This window comes from Pituophis catenifer, unplaced genomic scaffold, assembly GCF_029215685.1.
Source record: "Pituophis catenifer annectens isolate HBS135680 unplaced genomic scaffold, rPitCat1.0.hap2 SCAF_1, whole genome shotgun sequence".
NCBI classification, from domain to species: Eukaryota; Metazoa; Chordata; class Lepidosauria; order Squamata; family Colubridae; genus Pituophis; species Pituophis catenifer.
In genome coordinates, this window is record NW_027256881.1 from 239,485,590 (window position 1) to 239,512,037 (window position 26,448).

The 26,448-nt window shown below is 41.5% G+C and overlaps 1 protein-coding gene across 1 annotated transcript in view; it reads right to left on the minus strand.

Annotated features, from left to right (window-relative positions):
- Nucleotides 1–15,348, minus strand: part of LOC139327488 (acyl-CoA (8-3)-desaturase-like) — a 73,392-nt gene extending 58,044 nt beyond the window's left edge. Inside the window, exon 1 of the mRNA XM_070957327.1 lies at nucleotides 15,106–15,348. Coding sequence (XP_070813428.1) covers nucleotides 15,106–15,348 — 243 coding nt within the window. The remainder of the gene's footprint in view (nucleotides 1–15,105) is intronic.
- Nucleotides 15,349–26,448: the final 11,100 nt, after the last annotated feature.

Below are 26,448 nucleotides of genomic sequence, written 5' to 3' on the forward strand. Positions count from 1 at the left end.
TTAAAGATCATTAAACAGAGGCTACAGAATATCATCAATCAAGAGTTACAAGCTGGCTTCGGAAAGGGGCGCGTCACTCGAGATCACATTGCAGATCAATATTAGATGGATTCTGGAAAAAGCACATGACTGTCAAAAGGACAATCCAGGGAGCCTGGATAGCTCAACAGACAGAGCTCTGTAATTTAACACCAGCTGTCTGCAATTAAAAGTAAGATCGAATCTCACCAGGCTCAAGGTTGACTTAGCCTTCCATCCTTTCTAAGTTAGGTAAATTGAGGACCCAGTTTGTGGGGGCAATAAACTGACTTTGTATAAATATACAAAAGTATGAAGGCTATTGCTTAACGCATTGTAAGCCGCCCTGAGTCTCCGGAGAAGGGCGGCATATAAATCAAATTTTAAAAAAAAAGGATCTATATATGTGGTTTATTAATTAAGGAAAGCTTTTGACTGTGTAGTACACAATAAGCTATGAGAGGCTTTGTGTGACCTTGATGTCCCAACCCATCCGATCAGACTTATCAGATCATTGTACACTGATCAGGATGCAACAATGAGAAGTCTATGGTGCCACAGATTGGTTCAGCATCAGTAAGGGAGTTAGACAGGGAAGCATTTTTGTTACAGAATCTTTGGATCAGGCCCAGTAATGGACATAGGCAAGTCATTCAATCAATCTCTTTTATTTACAGGTTTATCCGTACAAGTCAAGTAACATCTGGGAGAAGCATCTGGAATGGTGAGGGGCAACCTTATATACCCATGGGGCAGAGTCTCAGGTAAGGAGTGGTTTGGGAAGGGGGCTGGCTGCGTGTGAGCTTGTGTTAACCCCTGCAGTGCTATACTCTCTGCAGGCTCTGGTGCAGGTAGGGCATTTACTTGTGACAATTTTATGACAAATTTTTGTTCAATCTGAAGTAATTATGTGAAAATTAGACCTGGAATTGCCTGATGTTGGAGTGAAGATTGGGGGAAGAACCATAAATAATTAGAGATACGCAGATGATACAACACAATTGGCTGAAAATAAGGAAGACCTGGAAAAAAATCATCCGGAAAAACAAGATAAAAATAAAAAAAGTAGGATTGGATCTTAACATCAGGAAAACAAAGATAATGACAACAGCTAAAGATGCATATGAAATGTTTAAAATCAACAAGGAGGAAATTGAATTAACTCGAGAATTCGAGTGGCTGTGGCTCCCGGCATCCCGATATAGTCAGTTGACTCCATCACTGACTATTGGGGGCGAGTCGTTGGCCCCCACTGAGAGGGCTCGCAATCTGGGAGTCCTCCTGGATACGCAGCTGTCCTTGGAGGAACATCTGACGGCTGTAACCAGGGGGACCTTTTGTCAGGTTCGCCTGATTCGCCAGTTGCGGCCCTTTCTTGATTGGGATTCCCTGTGCACAGTCACTCATGCCCTCATCACCTCTCGCCTTGACTACTGCAATGCTCTCTACATGGGGCTCCCCTTGAAGAGCACCTGGAGGCTCCAACTGGTCCAGAACGCAGCAGCACGGGTAGTGACGGGAGCAGCATGGCGCTCCCATGTAACACCACTCCTGAGCGAACTGCACTGGCTCCCAGTGGTCTTCCGGGTGCGCTTCAAGGTGTTGGTTATCACCTTTAAAGCACTCCATGGCATAGGGCCTAGCTATCTTCGAGACCGCCTGCTGCCACCGACGACCTCCCATCGACCAGTGCGCTCCCACAGAGAGGGCCTCCTCGGGGTGCCATCAGCCAAACTGGGCAGGGGAGGGCCTTCTCTGTGGGGGCACCTACCCTCTGGAATCAATTGCCCCCAGAGATAAGGAGAATCCAAGACCTCAGTGCCTTCCGCCGTACCCTTAAAACCTTCCTTTTCCAGCAAGCCGGGCTGGCCTAATTTTTTTTAAGTGTTTTTAAGTGTTTTGTTTATTGTTTTTAATTAATCGGGCCAAATTTATATATATATATATTTAACTGTATTTTAATATTTGTACTTGATGTTTTTACTTGGCTGTTCACCGCCCTGAGTCCTCAGGGAGAAGGGCGGTATACAAATTCAAAATAAAATAAAATAAAATAAAATAAATAAATATGCTTCTTAGATCAAAAACTGTTCACCTTGGCAGTTGTACTCCTGAAATCAAACACAGACTAACCTTAGACCATACTGCAATGGTTAACATGAATAAGATCTAGAAAAGCATAAAAATTGATATAAATACAAAAAGCAGGCTAGTTAGAGCAATAGTTTTCCCTATAATGATGTATGAGTCTGAGAGTTGGACACTAAAAATGGCTCATAGAAGAATTGATGCCTTTGAACTGTGGTGCTGGCATAAATAATTGTGTATATAATGGGCAGCCAGAGCAACCAACAGAGAGATTGTGAATCGTATAAAACCAGACACATCATTAGAAGCCAAAATCGCAAGACTATGTCTGATTTACTTTGGTCATGTCATGCATGCAAATTTATTTGAAAAGTCAATGATGTTAGGAATAGTTAGTGGAACAAGAAGAAAGGGGCAAGCAAAAAACAAGCTGGTTTGATACCATCAAAGCTGATACAAAGAAGAACATTCAATAATTGAAAGAAGCTGTGCTTGATAGGGTAGCATGGAGAGCATTTGCTAAGAGTCAGACATGACTAAATGGTTAAAATAACAAGTCATTGTCTATACCCATGATGGCGAACCTATGGTAGGTGTGCCCAAGGTGGCACACAGAGCCATCTTTCCGGGCACGTGAGCTGACGCCCAACTCACGTGTACGCGCACGCCCAAGCTGGTGTTTAGGCCTCCAGTGCACATGTGCCCAGCTGGTCTTCAGAGATCGCCTGTGCATGCACACTTGTATGCATGTATTGCATGCGCAAAAGTCATGTGCATGCACATATGGTGCAATTGTGCATGCAGTGCACGGGAGAGCCACATGAAAGCCGCGCCATGTGCAGAAGATGCGGTTCAGTTGTGGTATTCATCCAGTTCTGTCCAGATCACATGAACTAGTAGAGGCAACTGCAGAAGGCTCCGCCCACCCGCCTTGACATAATGCGTGACTATTGTGCATGCACAGAAGGCCATGCACATGCGCAGAAGTGGCACATGCTCACATTTGCAAACCAGCTGGTCCAGTCTTTGTTTTGTCAGGAATAAATCCTTGAGAGTGTTTTAATTATTGTTTAAAAAATGAATAAAAAGCCCTGCTGGTGATGTTACCTAGCCTATTAATGAAACGTTCAGGAGCTAAATGGCAAGTTCAGAGAGCAAATCACTGCCAAAATGTAAACCTGAGCTACAAGTATTTTCTATTATTTCAATGAATAAAAATGTATAAATAAGAAAAAAAAAACCTTTAACTTCATTAAAGCACTTCAACAACTTTATTTGCTCTAAGATGGAAAAAATGGGCACGTGCTGATCAGAGACAGTGTTTAACTCAGAATTCCCCAAAGTGATCAGTTCTAATCCACAAGAATTGATGAAATTATCCAAGGGGTCATTGTTATTATTGGTAGTAATATGAGTCAGAATAGTATTTATTAAATTATTTCCCTGCAATAAAAGTTTGGGGGATTGATGAATAACATGAAACTTCATGAAGGGGGTGATGAGTTGAAGAGTTTGGGGATTCCTGATTTAGCTAAAAATCCAGAAAAAAAGCCTGGTAATGAGATTACACTCCTGTGTAATCTCATTACCATGAGGTTTAACTGTGGAGTACCTGTATATATACTATCATTTCATGTGTCATTATTAGGGTAGCTAGTTTTGTCATGATTCTCAGCTTCTGACAATTACTGCTTAAATCTGGTAAAGAAACCTATAATTCTATGCATATTTATTCCAACAATGTTGGAATAAAATATGTTTAATATGAATAGGATTGGGTTTTATTATTCATGGTTTTAATTAGTTAAATGTAAATTGTATATAACCAGCAGCCTTTTTCTTTATCCTTAACTGTCCAGAAAATTAGTTATGTTTCCATCAAAAATAAAACCTTCCCAAAATGTAGACCAAACCTCAGCATAACCAGTGGAAGAAAATGCTTTTTGGCTGCTCTAAAATTCAACAGAAGATCAGAAATGAAAGATCGTTTATTATATATGATAGATTGATTGCTACTATTTTTCTTTATTCCTTTAATGAAGGGAGGCAAGGGCAAAAAAAAAGGGGGGGGGGAAATGCTATATTTTATTGAAGCTGCAATTCTCCGGATTCAAACATATTAAGAATATCTTTATGCAAACACCCAGAACCTGACACTCAATACAGTACAGAAGTAACAAAGATGGATAGTTATGTGAATTTGGCTGTATATGTTCAGTTTGAAAGAGGCCTTAGCTGGATGGCAGGTTCCCTCTTTGTCTTCTCCCAACAGGGCTGGATATCTTTTCTGGAGCTGCAGGGATCAGCTGTCAATCAGTGTTGATGAGCAGGGAAGCAGGGGCCATTGAGATGATAACACCAACTCTCAGTATCTCTCAGTTCTGACAACACTGGGTGGAACCTAGAACGAACATTGCCTTACCTGAATGTTCCTTTTCAGACTACTGCGACTGCAGTCCATAGCTGGGGATCTCTTCCTCTTGCTTCACTTTGACTGGGTGATATTTTAATTAGAGTCTCTCTCCGTGCTGTGGCCACGCCTCCCATTCCCATAATGCACCAGTCTTTGAACGAAGGCGCGACCAAAAAAAGGGTAACAATCAGAAAGGATGTAAAAAAAAAATCATATAGAAGCCAGCAACTGGAACGGCCCCCCAAAGGAAAAACATAGGGAGGGGATGGACTGCAGTCGCAGTACTCTGAAAAGGAACATTCAGGTAAGGCAATGTTCGTTTTCCAGAGTACTGCTCCTGCAGTCCATAGCTGGGATATACCCAAGCTCAAAATACAAGGGCGGGACATTAACAGCCTCCAGAGTCCTGTGCCGCAATGACACTCTGCAGGACTCGACGGCCAAAAGAAGCCTCAGTGGAGGCAAAAGAGTCCACCTTGTAATGCCTTATGAAAGGCGTCACCGAGGACCAAGTGGCGGCCCGGCATATATCTGACACTGACGCCTGAGTGGCCCAGGCAGCAGTAGTAGCCGTGCTACGAGTCGAATGAGGTAAAATCCCAGATGGAACTGGCTTAGACTGATGAGAATAAGCCGTGGAGATGCACGCCTTGATCCATCTACCCACGGTCGACGAAGACACCTTTTGACCCAAAGACCTCGGATGGAATGAGACCAAAAGGGCTTCCGTTTTCAGTCCTACGAATGTAGCAACGGAGAGCCCTCCGGACATCGAGAGTGTGCCACTCCTGTTCATGTTGGTGCCTGGGCGATGGGCAGAAGTCTGGGAGAACTAGTTCCTGGGCACGATGAAAATAGGAGTTAACCTTTGGTAAAAAGGTGGGGTCCAAACGAAGGACAACAGTGTTGGCATGGAAAATACACAAGTCTTTTCTAATTGACAAGGCCGAAAGTTCAGAAATTCTCCTGGCGGAGGTAATCACCAAAAGGAAAGCCAGTTTGAGCGACAAGTACTTGAGGGATACAGAACCCAGCGGTTCAAAAGGTGAAACCATAAGAGCCTGAAGAACAAGGGAAAGGTCCCAAGTCGGGTAACGATGAACCGGTGGGGGACGTAAATTCAGAGCCCCATGCAGAAAATCTTTGAGCAATGGATGCTGAGACAACAAAGAATAAGGTGGACATTTAATGACTGTAGACAAAGCGGCGGTCTGCCGATGAAGGGTGGAGGGAGACAGACCCTTGTCCAGACCAGATTGCAGGAAACAGAGAATGTCAACCATCTGGGCCGACGTAGGGTCCACCAGGTTGTCAGCACACCAGGAACAAAAGGTTCGCCAAGATGACTCATATATACGTGACGTAGAAGGTCTCCGAGAAGCCTTTATGGTATCTATGATGGAATCGGGGAGGCGGTCCTTCCGCAAGATGACCCGCTCAAACGCCATACGACCAATTGGAGCCATCCTGGATCTGGGTGGCAAACAGCCCCTTGGCGCAGAGACAGACGGTCCGGTGGAATCACCCATGGAGGACGGATGGACAGAGACACGAGGTCTGCGTACCAAGGCCGATGAGGCCAGTTGGGAGCCACCAGCAGGAGCTCCGCTTGTTCCTCCAACAACTTCCGAATCACCTGAGGGATCAGGGGAACTGGAGGGAACGCGTACAAAAGGCCGGGCGGCCAGCTGCATCTGAGCGCGTTGTGGGCCTCCGCCCTCGGGCACGGGTAACGAGTCACAAACCTCGGGAGTTGGTTGTTCGTCGGGCTGGAGAACAGATCGACAGTGGGCAGACCGAAGATGGTGGTAGCCTCTTGGAAGATGTCTGGATCCAGTTGCCACTCTGACTGGTCTATCAGCTGTCTGCTGAGCCAATCGGCCTGGACGTTGTCTACGCCCGAGATGTGATCGGCCCTCAGAGATAGAACGTGACTCTCGGCCCAATTCAGAAGCTTCTCGGCCTCCAGCATCAGTTCTCTTGATCTCGTGCCCCCTTCCCTGTTTATATGGGCCTTGGCCGTAATATTGTCCGTGAGGACAAGGATATGACGGCCCAGCAACTGGGATTGAAAATGGCAGAGAGCCAGTCGAATCGCCCTCAGTTCCAGTAGGTTGATACTCCGGTTTTGCTCCGAAGCTGACCAGCGGCCCTGCACCATCTGATCGCGAAGATGGGCCCCCCAGCCTGAGAGGCTGGCGTCTGATGTCAGGGTCAGCCGATTCGAGAGTAGAAAGTGTGACCCCAGGAGAATCTTGGGGCCTGTCCACCAGTTGAGGGACAGAACAATTTGAGGTGGCAGAGATACCTTGTGGAGAGAGTCGCTGCGGCCCGTGCGTTGAAAGGGGAGCAGGAACCATTGCAACGGTCTCGTGTGCCGGCGAGCCCACGGCATGATGGAAAAACAGGAGACCATTTTCCCCAACAGTTGGGACAGTTGAAGGAGAGGAACCGAACGTTTGGACCGAATGAGATGAATCAAGTCGCGAATGCTCCGAACTCTGTCTGGGGAAAGAAAAACCTGGCCTCAAACCGAGTCGATCAGCGCTCCCAGATGCTGGAGAGAAGTGGATGGAGAGAGGTGACTTTTCGGGAAGTTGATCGAAAAGCCGTGATCCTGAAAGGCTTCGATGACCAGGTCCAGATCCCGAGACGCTTGACTTCTGGAAGATGACAGGACCAGAATGTCGTCCAGATAGCACAACACTCTTACAGGTACCTTCCGGAGGACAGCCGCCACGACCGCTACCAGCTTTGTGAATGTCCTTGGGGCAGAAGACAAGCCGAAGGGCATCGCACAGTACTGATAGTGGTCCTCCCCAATTTGGAACCGAAGAAACTGACGGTGGGCCGGAAGGACCGGGACGTGCAAGTAAGCTTCCCTGAGATCTACTGATTGAAGGAAGTCGCCCCGACGAATCCCCATAAGAATAGACCCCAGGGAGTGCATCTTGAATCTGCGGTAGAGGACCGACAGATTCAACTGCTTTAAGTTCAGGATGGCCCTCCATCCCCCCGAATGTTTTGGAACCAAAAAGAGCATGGAGTAGAACCCCTTGCCACGTTGATCCAACGGCACCGGCTCTATTGCATGAATGAGGAGAAGATGAAGAACCTCTTTCCGCAGCAACCGGTCCATGTCGGGGGACAGGTGAGTTGGACACCGGACGTAACGAGATGGAGGGCGACCCACGAACTCTATGGAAAGACCGGAAGAAACTGTCCGTAGAATCCAAGGCTCCTTGGTTGACTGCTCCCATCGGTGGCTGAAGAGTTGTAGATGACCGCCAATGGGATCCTGCAACTCGTAGTCATTTTCCGCGACGGGCTTGTCTGAAGCCGGAACCTCTGAAGGGACGTTTGGCATTGTTGGATCTAGGCCTGTCCCAAAAACGCTGCCTATCCGAGGAACGATCGTTTCCAGGGAAGAAGGCACGTTGGGAATAGGGGCCCCCAGGCCCCGACGAAGATCGAAAGGGCTGGCGCTGGAAATAAGGTGTGTAGCGCCGTTCTGGTCTGCAGTAGGAGGATGCTGGCATAACCTTCCTTTTATCCTTGTCCTCGACTAGGACAGGATCGAGCGCAGAGCCAAAGAGGTTCGGAGCAGCATAAGGAGCCGCTGCCAACTTCCACTTCGCTTTCGCGTCCGCCCTCCAGTTCCTGAGCCAAAACAACCTGCGAGATGTTATAGAAGAAGCTAAGGCCCGAGAAACAAACTTCACCGAGTTTAACGAGGCATCCGCCGAATATTCCGTGGCGGCCACTATCTTATTAATATCTTGGTGAAGGCGTGTGTCCTCAGGGGGAAGTCTCTCCTGGAGTTGCCTCAACCAGAGTAATGATGCTCTATTAAAAAAAGAGGTAGCAGTCGCGGTCTTAACAGCCCAGGAAAGGGACTGATGCTCCTTGCGAAAGGAGAGTTCAGATTTCCTATCCTCTGATTTAAGGGCATCCAATGAATCTGAAGACAAAAGCAAAGTGGAGGAGAGATTCGCGATCGGGGGATCGACCACAGGAAGTGCCAGCAAGGTGTCCAGCTCCGGAGCTCCACAATACAGCTTCTTATCCAGAGTAGTTGGCCCCATCAAAGAGCCTGGCTGTGACCAGGGGGACTTCAGAACGTCAGAGAAAAGTTGAGGACAGGGAATATAGTCCTTCCCCGGCTTTGACGATGAAAACAACGCGTCTTGAGGAGCCGACACAGAAGATGGATCAGCGGCTGGAACCCCCATATTGGTCGTCTGGCGAGCCTTATGGAGCAGTGATCTAAAAAGCAAAGGTCTGAACAAACCAGAGAAGGCGGGAGCATCAGGAGGGAGGTCCTCATCCTCCGAAAATTCCATGTCTTCCAACATCTCCTCCTCCCGGTCAGACTCGTCCAACGAAACTAGGGCCCGCCGAGACGGAGACTTGGAACGCGCCGGGGCCGCCGGACGGGTGGCAGACATAGGCGCCAATTGAGGCTGCTGCAAAGAAGTCTGTTGGATCCCGGCAGCCAGCAGGGATGACAGCGCATTGGATAGGATGGCCTGGAAGTCCGGCGGAGCAGACAAGAGTTGACCATCTGGACCCCGAAGACCGGCGGCAGTCGGAGTAAAGGTCGCCTCCGCCCGACGTGGAGGTGGGGGAGGGCTTTCGCTGAGGCCCACCGCAGAAACATCAGGTAAGGACAAAGAGGTCCTCTTGGAGAGGGCGTGATGAGCACCTGAAGACTCCTTGGGAGCGGAACAAGGGTCATCCAAGGCAGGATCTATATGGGAAGCTGCAGCCCCATGAACTGCGGAAGCCTGCTCATGTGGGGCCAAAGGTTGGTCGGTTTGGAAGACAGAAGCCAACCTGGCCGGCCTGGCTCTGTCATACTGCCGCTCAAGCGCCCTGTGGCGACGCTGGGCGTCCTTATCCGCTGCCAAGGAAGGCCTGTGGCGAGAATCAGTAGATGTAGAAGCAGAACGGCCACGAGAGGTTGACCGGTGTTTGGCCTGTGCTCTGGGAGGACTAGGTTCCAGTTCCGGGTCGGAGGACAAATACGAATCTGCCATTGCAAAATGCAATAAAGGTTCCCTTAGGCCTCAATCCAATTAACCCTTTGTCTTCCTCCCTTTTTTCTTTTTCTTTTTTATTATTTTTTATTTATTTATTTATTTATTTATTTTTTATTTATTTATTTTTTATTTTATTATTATATATATATTTTTTTTATAAAGGGAAACTAAGAAGACAACTATGTACAAAAATAACCAGCAATGGCACCCGTTGAGGGTGATGGGCAATCCCTGGTTAAGCAATGGCCAACAGTCAATGTCCAGTGACAAGAGTCTAGGACTTGTCACAAGGATGCCAGGCAAGCCCTCAGACCCAGCTTCGCAGGGCAGCAAGGGGCAGAACGAGGCAAGAGTTCCAAAGGGAGGCTCCAAGGAGAACATGAAGAAAAATGGAGCGATCGCCACAGAGTAAAACGCCTCAGCAACGACCAGATAAAAGGGGCGCACAAAATGGCCGCCAACACGTTGACAAAATGGCGGCCGCAACTCAAACTAATCGCCCCAGCAACAGCGGCAGCAGCGAAAGGCGGGAAAACATGCCAGGGATAAAGAGCAGGGAAAAAAACGCCGCTCGTAGCGCTGGCGTCGAGACTGCTCACCACCTGCAGCGCGCAGAAAACGTCTCCGGCGATCCCGCTGACGAATAAGGGCCAGGCGAGAGGCATCCGATCCCAGGGGAGACAGTCAGCTGGTCGATCCTCAGAGCCTGCAGGGCGAACCGTGCAACAGCTCCGGAGCCGCCCCTGAGAGAGCCAATGATGAATTCAAGGTGTGGGGGGGCAAAACGGCAGTCCGCTAGCCTCGCGCCCACGCCGGCGGCTGAAGATAATGAAGGGAACTGCCCCGAAGGGTCGGAATCCCTAGCTGCTGTCTGACAGCTGTCAGACGCTTCAGGGGAAGGCGGGCTGGCACCCCAGAGCCGCCACTCACCCCAGGCAGCTTTCGCAAAGGCTCTCACTAACCGAAAAAATTTAATCAAAAGAAAGAAAGAAAAGCCTAAAACGGAAAATCCCTAAGAAGGAATCCAAGGCAAGGCACGGAGAGAAAAGGGAACACACCAGTCCACAGTGACTGAGTGAAAAGACTGGTGCATTATGGGAATGGGAGGCGTGGCCACAGCACGGAGAGAGACTCTAATTAAAATATCACCCAGTCAAAGTGAAGCAAGAGGAAGAGATCCCCAGCTATGGACTGCAGGAGCAGTACTCTGGAAAAGTTGCAGGATTCTGGAAAGTTTTAAATTGCCCATCTCTAAAGTAGAACTAGTTAGAATAATAGTGAGATTTGTCATGGCAGCTTGTAATGGGCATGCAAATAAAGTTGATTGCTGCCTTCATTTAGCATGGGTTGCAATGGAATAAAAGATGGATAGTTATGTCTATTTGGCTGTATATGAAAGAGAGCAAAATATATTTCTTTTTGTTATTTGAAAATGAAGGAGACCAAAGCATTTTCAAAATCAGGTCTTCAGATGTTAGGTGTTCCAAAAGCAGTTTTCCAGGACAAGTATTTTTTTTATTGGCCTAGAACAGCTATTGCTTCAAGCTTACCATTTGAACAGTTACGTTTTATTTAAATATCAGTTTTCTCATGTTAAGATTAGTGACAAGCAAATTAGATTTGGTTATTAATGACAGGTTGTCACAAAATAAACAAGAGGACTTTTGAAATGGTACTGTTACCACACCCAGTTTGAATTGCAAACCAGCCTCCCCCAGAAAAACACAGGCCTCTTTCTTCAGGCATAGAAGGGATGAAAAAGTAAGCAAGTGACTCTGGCTGTATGATCAAACCCCAATCTATTTTACATACATTGTGACGTATGTAAAAAAAAAAAAGGGGGGGGGGGGAGGGCACTGAATATGCTGTCACGACTATCATCTTGATTCTTGACACTCTACCAGATATCCCTCTTCCTCAGCCCCCTAAAAGAAAGTTCTTCAAGAAATATTTCAGCTACTCATCTCACAAAAATTCCTTTTCACGAAGAAGATTTTTACATTTGCACGTTTTACTGTTGCCCTGTTAAAAGGAAACATGACCATAATTGCAAAAAAAAAAAAAAAAAAAAAATGCATATGTGAAGATAACACATACAAATTGCAGAATGAGCCATAATCCTTTTACAGGCTTACTTCCAATTGTGCCATCATTCTTAAAAGATTAGCTTGTCATTAAGATGATAAACGTGAGGGGAGGGGAAATTATCTTCATGATGCTGCATGATCCAGATTTCTAGACATCGTTGATTTCTTTCACAACACTTTGCACAACTGTTTTTATCTAGCTACCAATTTATTCTGAGTCACTACTGTTCTACATGTGGATGCATTATTTCTCCTTTTTTTCTTGCTCTTCTATGCTTGCATATGAAAGGGCCCTTGAGACTCCCAAGGCCTCTGGTGTGTATGATTGAAACCCCATTTTATTTATATTTCCCTCTGGGTTTGTTATCTCTGCCATCTTTGTTCTTTTTGTTTATGTTTCCAGATGTGCATGCATATGTGTGTGTGCAAGTGTGCATGTGAATATACTATTTATATGTAGCAATAGCAACAGCACTTAGACGTATATACCGCTTCATAGTGTTTTACAGCCCACTTTAAGCAGTTTACAGAGTCAGCATATTGGCCCCAACAATCTGGGTCCTCATTTTATCAACCTTGGAAGGATGGAAGGCTGAGTCAACCTTGAGCCAGTCAGGAACGAACTGCTGGCAGTCAGCAGAATTAGTCTGCAACACTGCATTCTAACCACTGCACCACCACAGCTCTTCCTGTAGTGTGTATGTGTATACTACATATATACTAATACCAGTGCATAAAAGCCTAGCAGTATAAATGAACTAGCTGCTAATAGGAGGCTCCCGTCAAGACTGGCTAACCCAAGGAAAGATAAAACTGATCATGAAAGACCCCACAAGGGACCAGCACCAGCCAACGACCAGCCAATAACCTGCCTCCCCACAACATGGAACGTCCTATCAGGCATTATAGCCACAAAGCTGCAGGACCATTGGGATCGGTACATGAGCACAGCTGAGAAGGGCTTTGGAAACAACACCAAAAGCTCAAAACACCAGTTGCTCACAGATAGAGCAGTAGCTCAAGATTCAAGATCTAGACGGACCAATCTGAGAACAGCCTGAATTGATTGCAGGAAAGCCTATGTCTCTGCCTGAAGACATCCAAAAAGGAAGCCTACACCTTTCCTCAATCAATAATTCCATTCTCACACAACACTTGCTTCCTCGACATTAAGCTGGAATCAGCCTTCCTATAACTGAAGCCTGTTTACTGAGTCCCACTTAAGACTGTTCCTCTCTAGGCTAAACAGTTCCCTCTTTCTTTCCTCATAATTCTTTGTTTCCAACTCCTTCAACATCCACATCAGTTCTTTGTGTTCCAACTCTTCTGGACCATTCTTAAAGTGCATCTCCTAATACTGCAGTTGGTTGTTGAAGTGCAGTTTCACAAGAGCAAAATAAATGAAACATTCATTTGGACTTTTAAAAAGTTATAACTTGGAAACTATATTTCTACTGATGCTGCCTAAAATTGCATTTTCCTTCTTAGGAGCCATTTTAATTTTCTGATTGATATTCAATATATAATTGTTTATAATTCCAAAATCTTTTTCACATGTATTATCTACATGTGCTTATCTGTGCGTTTGATTTCTGTTTTCTAAATGAAACATTTGCATTTGTTTCTATTAAATTCCTTTTTTAAATTCAACTTCTCTAATATTTCAAAATCATTATGATTTTATTTCTAATTTGTAGAATATAATTATCAATTGTGAAATACCTGCAATTGGATAAACATTGCCACCACCTATTCATTCACATAATGAATACAGATTATAAATTTTAGAATGCTTTTGAAGCCAATTCTGGATTCATCAAATAGATACACTCATGTGACAGGTTTCTTGTCATTTTTGCATTGTCTTTAAGGTATTACTTACTGATTATTTTGCAATCTGTTCTAAACAATTTCTACATGTTGCTGTCAAGCTGACTTTTTGTAGTTCCATGGGGTCCTCTCTACCCTTTATCACCATGAAAATCATGACATATTAGCCTTCTCTAGTTATTTAGAGAAAACTTTCTTTCTCCAGGATTTTTCAGAGTCAAGAGACATTGAGTCATGGTATGGTTTACAGAATTGGCCTGGGCAACCAAATCATCCCTGAAGAAGTTACTTCTGGTTCCCCACTGGAAGCAGCAGTACTAGTTTTCCAGTAGAGATCCGAATGATCATATTTGGAAGGATGTAGAAAACTGAATTGTTCCAGAGGGCATTCTATTCTGATTTAACCATATTTTATTTGTTGTTTTTTTTTAAATAAAAGTTTGGTTTATCTGATGTATATGTGTGTGTGAGAGAGAGGGCGGGGGAGAGATTATATTGGCTTCTGTTGTAATTGCTTTACAACAATTATTATATTGAAGGGTTTACAGTTTATACATGTAAACTCTCAAGAATTTTACTTGGATAGTGACATGATACAATTGGAATCAATCTATTTAGCCTGGGGGTTCAGTTTCTGTCTGTTCCTTTCAGTGAAACTAGATTTTTTAACCTGATTTTCTGAATTGCTCAATGAAATAAATATCTTCTCTGAAAACCCTGAGCCAAAAGAGGAGTTGAGAAAATGTTTTTCCTTTATCTTTTTTCATACCTGTTATCTCTTTACCACCTTTATTGAACAATTAATATACAGGATTCCCCCCCCCTTGCATTGTCTTGAATATATTATTTTAGAACTAATTCATATGCTTTGGTCATATTCACTGGTCATTCCTTTCAGGTTAGATATTATTATAGGGATCATCCAATGCAGATGAAAACCCTACATAGAAAAAGAGATGCCAAATGTTCAAGCTAGCTTTAGAAAAGGCTGAGGAATTTGAAATATAACTGATGCATGATAGATAATTGAGAAATACTAAGAAGTTAACATGTGCTTCATTTATCATAGAATGACTTTTAATTTTGTCAATCACATCAAGCTGTTGAATAAGCTTACAAAAATGGGAATCCCAGAACATTTTACTGTTCTTATGAGAGAAGCTTACATACTGGTCAAGAAGGCTCAACATGAACAGAACAGGCTGGCTCCAAAGGAGTGCAACAAAGCTATATACTCTCCCCTTATTTATATAACCTGAATGCTGAATATATATTAAGAGAAGCTGATTTGGACAAAGTTGTGTGTGGTTGTAAAAATTGGAGGCACAAACATCAATAATCTGGCCTAAGATGATGACACTGTCCTAATAGCTGAAAATACAGAGGATCTGCAAACTTTAATAATAAAAGCCAAGTTGTACAATGGAAAAAAATGAGACTAAAATACAATATAAAGAAGACCAAATGAAGGACAACAGATACTGCAGAAGAACCAGCCTGATAATGAAGATAATGAAGTGTTAGACATTTTCTGCCTTTTAGTAACAACCACCAACAGAACAGATTCGCGGTTGCAAGGAACTGGAAACAGCGGAGTCTTCGTCTCGCCACCTGCCGCGCGCCTTACCGTGGCGTCCTGCCCTGCGTAGCAGCACATGGTCCGAGAGCCCCCCGGGTGCCTCTTGTGGAACCGGCTGATGTCATAGACTTTCCTGTCAATCACCAGCCAGCGCTCCCGTGGCAAGTCTCCCTGGCCAGAGCGCAGCCCGATCTCTTCCCAGGTAAACCACCGCGAAGGACCGGACTGATCGGTCGCGGGATCAGTTTCCCTCCTCCGCCTGATCCCAGTTTCTCCTTGCTGGGAAGCCATCTCCCCCAGACTGAGGTTTCGGGGAACTTGGCACTGTCCTTTTCAGCACCATCGGGAGGGCGGACTGGGCGGGTCCTGGCGAGGGAGTTCCCCCCCACCCCCTTTTCCATCTCCGATTGGCCAAGAGCGTCATTGACGCTGCTCCCCTGGAGAACAAACGCGGAGAGGGAAGCACCGAAAGCGCCAACTCGGCTGAGCCTGGGATGTTCAGCTTTTCAAGTACGAAAGAGGAGTTGGAGGCTGGCAGCGTTTTTGCAGTAAGCGGAGCAAACTCCTTTTCTTGGTTCTATAAAAATCGTATTTCTTCGCAAGCAAAACGATAAGAATGAAGGACCCTGAGGTTGATTTCGTGCAGGGCAAGTAAATTGGCAAACAAGTTTCGGAGTCTCTCTGTGGAGGCTCTATTCTGACTGGTTTCACTAAGAAGCAACATCTCCCCACTTCTTCAGCCCCGCAGTCACGGGAGGCAGTTCGATCACAAATCGATCTGCGATCCTGTCGGAAGTTAAGCTCTTCCTGAATGTCATCAGGACATAAATGTTATTTATTTTGCATGTTCTCACCACAGACAGACGATGCGCACACTACTTCCTAGAAAAGTGAAAAGTCTGGGACGGAGAAGAGTGAAAGAAGATCCAGATCCTCTCTCTCTCTCTCTCTCTCTCTCTCTCTCTCTCTCTCTCTCTCTCTCTCTCTCTCTCTCTCTCTCTCTGTGTGTGTGTGTGTGTGTGTGTGTGTGTGTGTGTGTGTGTGTGTGTGTGTCTGTCTGTCTGTCTGTCTGTCTGTGTGTATGTGTGTCTGTAAAGCTTGAATTCCCCAATTGATAGTGATGGGACCGAAATCAGTTTTGCCAGTATTTGTTCATTTTGGCGAATAGGCTGAGTTGTGATTCAAAAGATTCGGAGTTGGTTTTTCTCTTTTCTCCTCCTCTCCATCCCTGGAATGCCACCGGTTGAGAATTTCTACCTGCTTACACAAAAAGGAGACTGGCACAATCCGAAACAGCTTTTCATTTGTCAAAGCATTACAGCGACAAATCTAACGTCCTACTGGTATTCTTCGCCTGTCATGAGGGATTGACAGGGATGGATCACTAATAAATGGATTGAACTTAATAGCTTTACACATTCCAAACAGATTTTTAATTACATTGTACAAAGAAGATATAATGCTTTTTTTTGTGCCATTCAGTGTTGGATCCTGGTGACTGACTGGACAAATTTTATTGGCAATATTTCAGAAATGATTTCCCATTGCTTTTTTCCCAGCACTGGGATAGAGTGACTGTCCCAAGGTTACTCAGCTGGCTTTGCATCTAAGGCAGAAATAGAACTGAAACTCTCCTGGTTTCTAGTCTGGTGTCTTCACTGTTATACCAAACTGGCTCTACACCAAAAGGTGCCTTAACTATTACACCAAACTTACACCAAACTATTCATAGTGAATAGTTTACACTATGAAATAATCTCAGTTGAAAAAAAATAGCATCTGTTAGTTATTTGAAAAGGATAAAGTAGGCTATCTATAGCATTATTAGTTTGGACCAATTCAGTTTGGAGAAAACATTTTTAAAAGCATTTGTAGAAGTGCAAAAATGCCTTAGAGTGGTTTTTTTGTTTTGATTATTCTACTTGAGAATTCAATATTTGATGTATTGGATGTTGAAGAATGTTGATTCAATTAGTTATGTACAGAATGTCTGGAATAATAAGCTTGAATATTTTATCTTGGCAAATCAAAGGAAAGTCACTTAAATATGTGAAATTTGTTCCCTGTGTTCTTCAAATGAAATCAATACAATTAAAAATTTTCAATGTTTCATGTATGCTGGACACCTTAGAAAATACTTTATATAGAAGGTTATAATTGTCTTGCAGTTGGAGATGCAACTAAAAAGTTAAAAGATTATCCCATATGGTTTGGACTTGTTCTAGTTTCATCACATTTTGGGCTGACATCAGAAAGACTGTTAACATGAATTTGGTTCAATTGCTGCATGTTAATGATTCATACATAGTTTTTAAGTACACCTCCATTATGTTGAATCTATCAAGAATTGTGGATTTGCAGGACATAAAGATTGGTTAATTTTCAAAACTGGATTGTTGATATATTTCTTTGTCAACATTTAAATTACATTTTTTTAAACAAGAGGGCAAGGAGGAAGACATTTTAATAATATGTCAACACCAGAGTTATATTATTTAAAATACAATTAGCCTGCCTATGCCTTTATATTTATATTTATATTTATATTTATATTTATATTTATATTTATATTTATATTTATATTTATATTTATATTTTCTGTTTACCATGCAACTATCCTTAGGAAATTATTTGGCTTCTCATTAAAATAACAACATAGAACAGCATTAAAAAAGTTAATTATATATCAGTAGTTAGCAAGAGTTAAAAATAATCTGCAAGATCATTTATAAATATGAAACATTGCGTTTAGCACATCTAATCCATTAAGAGTTTAAAGATGCAATCAAAAGATTGCTGTGTACTTAAAAGATTAAAACAACAAGCTTATAAGCGTATACATGAAAAATAATAGAAAGTGTCCACTGGAGAGGCACTTTCAAATCTGAACAATAGGAAAGAAGGTATAAGTAATAAATAAAGAATTCAAAGGCAAGAAATATGCTTCAAAGAATGTGGGAAAATATACCCCACTCCTACTAATATTTACTTGGCCTGTTATTTAGTTGCCTGGCCTGTTGCATAATACATACATGTTCATACACATTCATTCAATTGTATCACAAACTCCATCTCTCACATAACAATCTTGTACAAGCCTATTACAAAGTAAGCCATAATAAGCTTAATGGTGGGCATTCTTCCAACTTTTCAAGGTCAGTGAACACATGTGAACACTTTCAAAGTGTCATGAGCAGCATCACAAAGCAAATATTATAGTAAAGATGAACAAAATGGCAAGAAACTGAATATAAGGCATTTTGGAATGAAGTACCAAAGCATTTCTGATCCTATGAAATCACTATATTTTTCATTTTTTTCAAATTTACTTCCAGGCTGCTCTCTAATGTTCTTATATACTGACATCTCTTTTGTAAACAGACATGCCTAGATCCTTGCCCAATCTTCTCCCCCAAATAGCACTCTATAGAAAGCCTTAATGCAGGTAAAGTCAATGTGCATTCTCTCAACCTGTCTTATATGTCCCTGATATCATGCAGCAGAAATTTGATTGTAACCCACCTAACAACGACTGCACTATTTATTGCTTTTTGGGGAGAAAACAACAACATTGGATAGGCTTAACCAAGCATAAGTAACTGCCCCCTGCCTCAAATACAACTGAAAAATGTTTAATAAATTAGGAACATCTTCACATCACTGCTGTCACACAGTACTCTCTTGGCCTTTGAAAAAAAGTTTGAGTGCACTCTCCACCTGCCAATCCAGTATTCCTATCTGTAGATCCCCTATAGCAACATTGGTTCCCCCCATTTATGTTTACCTTGGTCTCTTCATTTTATTTTATTCTGTAGGAAGTTAGCACCCATCCCTTTCCTAGAAGAATGAAATATTTTAGGAAATATTAAAAAGGCAGAATATTATATTTCCCTGGTTGAGAAATGGAGAAACATGTTTTATGGACCATCATCTGCAACACAATAGGATCCATCTAGCAACAGAAACTAACACAATAGGACCCATCTAGCAACAGAAACTCACCACATGGCACCTGGGAAGATTACATCAGCCATCAAGGCTAGCTAAGACCCCCACACCCTGGGAGTCTGACAACCAATCAGGATACTCTTTCGGGGCACCAGGAAGTTCAAAGCCAGAGAGGGCATAAAACCAAAGCACGCTCAGCATTGCTCCCCGTTTTCTGTTCAGGAACTCAAACCATGTGATCTTGTCCACCATTAAACCATCTTTCCAAGCAGTCTCCATGTTTCCAGTGTCTTTTTCCCCACTTGGAGCTGAACCCAGAAGGATATTTCTTCTAACAATTCTCCCTCACCATTAGAAGTCCCCCCCACATAAGAACATGGATACTTTTTTCCCCCTCTTATTCCTTACAATATAACTAGAACTATTTCAAAGCAAAGAACAGAGAAGAAATCTCCAACCACACATCATTTTTATCCTTGTGATTCTACACATCACCCAGAAGAATGAGATCTTGACCACCGTGCAATTATGACTTGACTACAGATATTTTTCTCTTTATTCCCCAGCTGTAGCCCAGGACTGAGATCGTTTTAAGCACTAATAGAAGAGAATATTTGTAGCTCAGAGTTGAAATATGGGGTCCTTCGTCCTCTCTAACTTGGTTGGGTTTTTTTGCAGACATTTCATTACTCAATTAGGTAACATCATCAGTGCTAGAAGGGAATTAATGTTCTCTTTGTTTATATACAGGTGGTTTGCCCCGTCAGTGTTGGTGGAAGTGGTGCTGGTAGTTCCTTGACTAGGCTGTTATTTACAATTTGTCTGAGTCAATAGTTCCTTGATTGGGGCATTGTTTACTGTTTGATAGTAGTATTAATCTGTTTATCTGAATGTTGATTGCTGGCAAGGAAGTTCTAGGATCTTTTTGCTTTTTGCTTATCTCTTTTGAATGGTATGTAGATGATGTTTATCCCAGTGTTCCTATTGTTAGCTGATTTCTCTGAATGCCAGGCTTCCAGGAATTCTCTAGAGCAGTGATTCCCAACCTTTTTTTGGCCATGCCCCACCTAAGCATCTCTAAAATTCTGATGCACCCCTCCCCCCGTGACACATTATTCTTACTATTCAAAAAGTGAACTTCTACCCTGCAGAGGAAGCCTAAAAGGCCATTAACTTGGTTTAAACAAGGTTCCAAAGAACATGGCATCCATGAAAGAGAAATATAAAAGAATGAAAGACAGTAGAAGTACCGAGGAACTTAAAAAATAATAGTATGAAGGGATATGAAAAAACAGCAAATAACGTTTCAAAACATATAATAGAGAACTGAAATGCATAAATATAAAATAATTTTAATGAAAGCTTTTTCTGTAATACTTTAATCATATTAATTACTATGCATATTAAAATAAAGGTACCTAACAAATTCAAAATACAATTTGAGCTCACCTCAAGATCATATTTACAATGCAATCCTATTCATGTCTACTCAGAAGTAAGTACCATTGCCTTCAATGGGACTTACTCCTGGGAAAATGTGGTAGGATTGCAGCTTTAATCTACTTAAATTAGTGAGATCCTGGTGCTTGATGCCTGCTACAGAGAGATTTTATATTAGGCTCCAATTTAATCAGCTTCATTCTCACGTCTCCTCGTTCAGTGATATCTAGTCGATTTCTTTTCTTCAATAGCAAATCATTGGAATCTTTGTTGAGTAAAATACGTGAGTCGGATAAAATAAAGGGAATTAAAATTAGGCAGTATGACTACAGATTACGAGCATTTGCAGACGACTTGGTTGTTACTTTAACCCAACCATTACAGTCGGTTGTAGGTTTAATGGATATAATTAATCAATATGGACAAGTATCTGGATTTAAAATAAATGCAGGGAAAACGAAGATAATAACTAAAAACATGACTACAAATCAAAAAGAAGAATTAGAAAGACTAACAGGATTTGAAATAGTAAAAAAAGTTAAGTATTTAGGGGTTTATATTATGACATCAAATGCGAAATTATTTAAGCATAATTATGATCCGTTGTGACAAAAAATACAGAGAGAGATGGAAAATTTGAAAAAATTACAATTATCTTTGTTGGGAAGAATAGCAGCAGTAAAAATGAATGTTTTGCCTAAGTTTTTATTTCTTTTTCAAATGATACCAATACTTAAAAAAGATGAAAATCTGAACATATGGCGGAAGGGTATTAATAATTTTGTTTGGGCAGGAAAGAGACCGAGAATAAAGCAAAAAATAATGCAGGATATACGTGAAAGAGGAGGTCTCAAAATGCCCAATTTAAGATTATATTATGAGGCAGCTGCCCTATCAGCAATTAGTGACTGGATGAATTGAACAGAAGAAAGAATATTGAATATTGTGGGATATGATTTGGTTTACGGTTGGCATGCTTATTTATTATATGATAAGAAAGTGGATAAGACTTTTAAAAGTCACATATTAAGGAATGTTTTATTGTGTGTCTGGAAAAAATATCAGTATAAATTAAATGATAAGTTACCAATGTGGGCAATACCCAGACACGCAATAGAGAACATAAGTGTAGAGCAAAAACAAGATGTGACTACTTATAAAGAGCTTCTTAATAAGGAAAGAGATATACTACAATTAAAATCTTTGAATCAATTAAGAGAAGAAAAGATAATTCAAACATGGTTTCAGTATGGACAACTGCAAGCTAGATGGAGAGAAGATCAGAAAACTGGTATCTTGCAAAATTGAGGAGAACTTGGTAAAACAAATTAGAGACCAAAGTCAAATGAATATAAAAAGGTTGTATAATGCATTGGTAGAAATAAATTCAGAAACGGAGCTAGTTAAAGACTGTATGATAAAATGGGCACAAAATATTGAAGAACCAATAATGATGGAAATGTGGGAAAAAATATGGGTTAGAAATGTAAAGTTTATGCAAGCCCAAAACTTAAGAGAGAATTTTTATAAAATGTTTTATAGATGGCATCTAGATCCTATAAAGCTAGCCTGTATGTATCCAAGTTTGCAACCTAAGTGTTGGAGATGCGAATGTGATGATGCCACGTATTATCATATATGGTGGACATGTAAAAAAATTAAGACATTCTGGATAAAAATATGGTGGATTATCCAAAATATTCTCAAGAAGAAGATAAAATTTACTCCACAGTTCTTTCTGTTGGCTATAATTACAGATTGTACGGTTATAGAGATTAAATTGATTTTAAATTTAATAACAGCAGCCAGACTTTTGGTGGCGCAGTATTGGAAGAAGGAAAACTTAACTACTATTGAAGAATGGACTTTAAAGGTAGTGAATTTAGCACAGATGGCAAAAATTTCAGCATACTTGAAGGACCATTCAAATGAAAGATATATTTTGGAATGGAGAAGATGGAGTGACTATATTCAAAACAAATATTGGACTAAAAAGTTTCAAATAGCTTATGAATGAAAAAAAAAAGAAAGAATTATTTTTTCTTTTTGAATTATGTTTTGTTAGTTGAAAGGGGAGTTAAAGAGCAAGAGGGAGTTTGGAGTCTATAGAAAGTTAGCATATTTTAGTTTATGTTTGTTAAATGTTATACCCTGTATTTGCTCTGGGAAGTCTGGGGTGAGAGAGGGTGGAGGAGGGATGGGGGTGGGCGGAGGAGGGATGGCGGGGAGGAGGGATGGGAAAAATTGTAATATTTGATAAAACTTTTTAATAAAAAAACAGCAAATCATTTACAGAAATAAAACCACATTCAGCTAAATATGAAGATGGGAATGGTAACAACAGTTTTCTTGCAAAGTAGGTTGAATTTGGGTATTTAGTTTCTGTCTCATCACAAAGCCATGCCATTGCTCCTTTTATATTGAATAAAGTTTTAAGTGACTCATCATTTTGCATTTCTGAGAGTTCTTCTTGGTATTGCATTGAAACATCAGATAGATCCACCAGCACTGGCTGTACTACCGATGTTGGAAAATCAATTTGTTTTAAATCAGAAAATCTCACTTTCAAATCAGAGGCCAATATTTTCAGATGATCCACAATGATAAGTACAGCAGCATCAGTCACCTCACATTTTTTTAGCCAATGAAACATGTCAAAATTTTTGTCAGAAATATGTTTTTGACATAATCCTATAAATGTAATATAGCCGAATATCTTCGCCTTTGCATCAACAAAAGTTTTATTTGTTCCTTTTAAAAAAAAAATGATTTATATGCCGCCCTTCTCCAGAGACTCAGGGTGGCTTACAGTGCGTTAAGCAACAGCCTTCATACTTTTTGTATATTTATACAAAGTCAGCTTTATTGTGTGTCTGGAAAAAATATCAGTATAAATTAAATGATAAGTTACCAATGTGGGCAATACCCAGACACGCAATAGAGAACATAAGTGTAGAGCAAAAACAAGATGTGACTACTTATAAAGAGCTTCTTAATAAGGAAAGAGATATACTACAATTAAAATCTTTGAATCAATTAAGAGAAGAAAAGATAATTCAAACATGGTTTCAGTATGGACAACTGCAAGCTAGATGGAGAGAAGATCAGAAAACTGGTATCTTGCAAAATTGAGGAGAACTTGGTAAAACAAATTAGAGACCAAAGTCAAATGAATATAAAAAGGTTGTATAATGCATTGGTAGAAATAAATTCAGAAACGGAGCTAGTTAAAGACTGTATGATAAAATGGGCACAAAATATTGAAGAACCAATAATGATGGAAATGTGGGAAAAAATATGGGTTAGAAATGTAAAGTTTATGCAAGCCCAAAACTTAAGAGAGAATTTTTATAAAATGTTTTATAGATGGCATCTAGATCCTATAAAGCTAGCCTGTATGTATCCAAGTTTGCAACCTAAGTGTTGGAGATGCGAATGTGATGATGCCACGTATTATCATATATGGTGGACATGTAAAAAAATTAAGACATTCTGGATAAAAATATGGTGGATTATCCAAAATATTCTCAAGAAGAAGATAAAATTTACTCCACAGTTCTTTCTGTTGGCTATAATTACAGATTGTACGGTTATAGAGATTAAATTGATTTTAAATTTAATAACAGCAGCCAGACTTTTGGTGGCGCAGTATTGGAAGAAGGAAGACTTAACTACTATTGAAGAATGGACTTTAAAGGTAGTGAATTTAGCACAGATGGCAAAAATTTCAGCATACTTGAAGGACCATTCAAATGAAAGATATATTTTGGAATGGAGAAGATGGAGTGACTATATTCAAAACAAATATTGGACTAAAAAGTTTCAAATAGCTTATGAATGAAAAAAAAAAAGAAAGAATTATTTTTTCTTTTTGAATTATGTTTTGTTAGTTGAAAGGGGAGTTAAAGAGCAAGAGGGAGTTTGGAGTCTATAGAAAGTTAGCATATTTTAGTTTATGTTTGTTAAATGTTATACCCTGTATTTGCTCTGGGAAGTCTGGGGTGAGAGAGGGTGGAGGAGGGATGGGGGTGGGCGGAGGAGGGATGGCGGGGAGGAGGGATGGGAAAAATTGTAATATTTGATAAAACTTTTTAATAAAAAAACAGCAAATCATTTACAGAAATAAAACCACATTCAGCTAAATATGAAGATGGGAATGGTAACAACAGTTTTCTTGCAAAGTAGGTTGAATTTGGGTATTTAGTTTCTGTCTCATCACAAAGCCATGCCATTGCTCCTTTTATATTGAATAAAGTTTTAAGTGACTCATCATTTTGCATTTCTGAGAGTTCTTCTTGGTATTGCATTGAAACATCAGATAGATCCACCAGCACTGGCTGTACTACCGATGTTGGAAAATCAATTTGTTTTAAATCAGAAAATCTCACTTTCAAATCAGAGGCCAATATTTTCAGATGATCCACAATGATAAGTACAGCAGCATCAGTCACCTCACATTTTTTTAGCCAATGAAACATGTCAAAATTTTTGTCAGAAATATGTTTTTGACATAATCCTATAAATGTAATATAGCCGAATATCTTCGCCTTTGCATCAACAAAAGTTTTATTTGTTCCTTTTAAAAAAAAAATGATTTATATGCCGCCCTTCTCCAGAGACTCAGGGTGGCTTACAGTGCATTAAGCAACAGCCTTCATACTTTTTGTATATTTATACAAAGTCAGCTTATTGCCCCCACAAACTGGGTCCTCAATTTACCTACCTTAGAAAGGATGGAAGGCTGAGTCAACCTTGAGCCTGGTGAGATTCGAACTTACAGTAATTGCAGACAGCTGGTGTTAATCACAATGCTATCAGTCTGCTGAGCCACCAGGTTCCTTGAAGTTGTTTATTCAACATATTCAGTTTTTCAAAGATATCCACTAAATAACTCACAAATGCTTTACCATCAACAGTTAGCAGGTGCTTCATTTCAGGCTTCTCACTTAAAAAGTCACTAAGAACATCAAATAGTTCCATGAATCTTTTCAAACAATTTCCCTTTGAGAGCCACAGTTTAGTGGGGAAATGCTTTGGTAGTTCAGTAGGTGGAGGTGAATCACACAGGTCTGGCAAAGCCTACGCATGCGTGTCCCAGCCCCAGATTGCTCTGAGAGGAAAAGTCTTGTAAAACATGGCCTGGGAAAACACAGACTAAAAATAACTGTAAATCTAACAATTTCTTACTTAAACTTGGGTCCTGGTTTTGTATCCTCACTGCTGGGCTTCCCCCAGCAGCCATCCACTCTGTCTCCCCACAGAGCAGCTCTCCCTGCAACCCCCCAGCAGCAAAGCCCACAGGAAAGAGAGGGAGAGAGAGACTCTGCCAGTCCTATGATCCTTAGTGGGAACATATCTGATTGGCTGGCAGTTGCTCCCTCCCCCCCCAGCTGGGATATCCTTTTCAGACCAGACCCTAGGAAATGCGCTTTAACAAAGACAACAATAGGTAAATGAAACACAGCTGTTTCATCACAAATATATAAGAACAATTAGCGGGCTTTCAAAAATTCAGTTACTACCTCATTTTTTAATTGCCCCCATTAAAAATCAAATTGCCCCCCAGTGGGGCAGTGGGAACCAATGCTCTAGAGTGTCAATGTGTTGTCACTCAAAAGCTGAGGAATCACCTCTCAACAAATGAACCAGCAAATGTGTGGAAAACCCTTAAAAACATCACTAGTTACAGCTAGCCTCCTTCCCTTGCTGAAGGGAATCAACAACTGACAGATGACCTGAATGTGTTTTATTGTAGATTTGAGAGGAAACTATTGTCAACTGTCACTGTCCTCTCCATTTCAGATACACCAACAACAGCCATATCTCTTACAACTGACTCCATCCCTCTGGGCCCCCCACCTCTGATGATCACAGAAAAAGATGTGCAAGGTCTATTTCACAGACAAAAGCCTGGAAAAACACCAGGCCCAGACAGGGTAACTCCTTGCTTGAAAGTTTGTGCTGACCAATTGGCCCCCATCTACACCTGCATCTTTAATACAT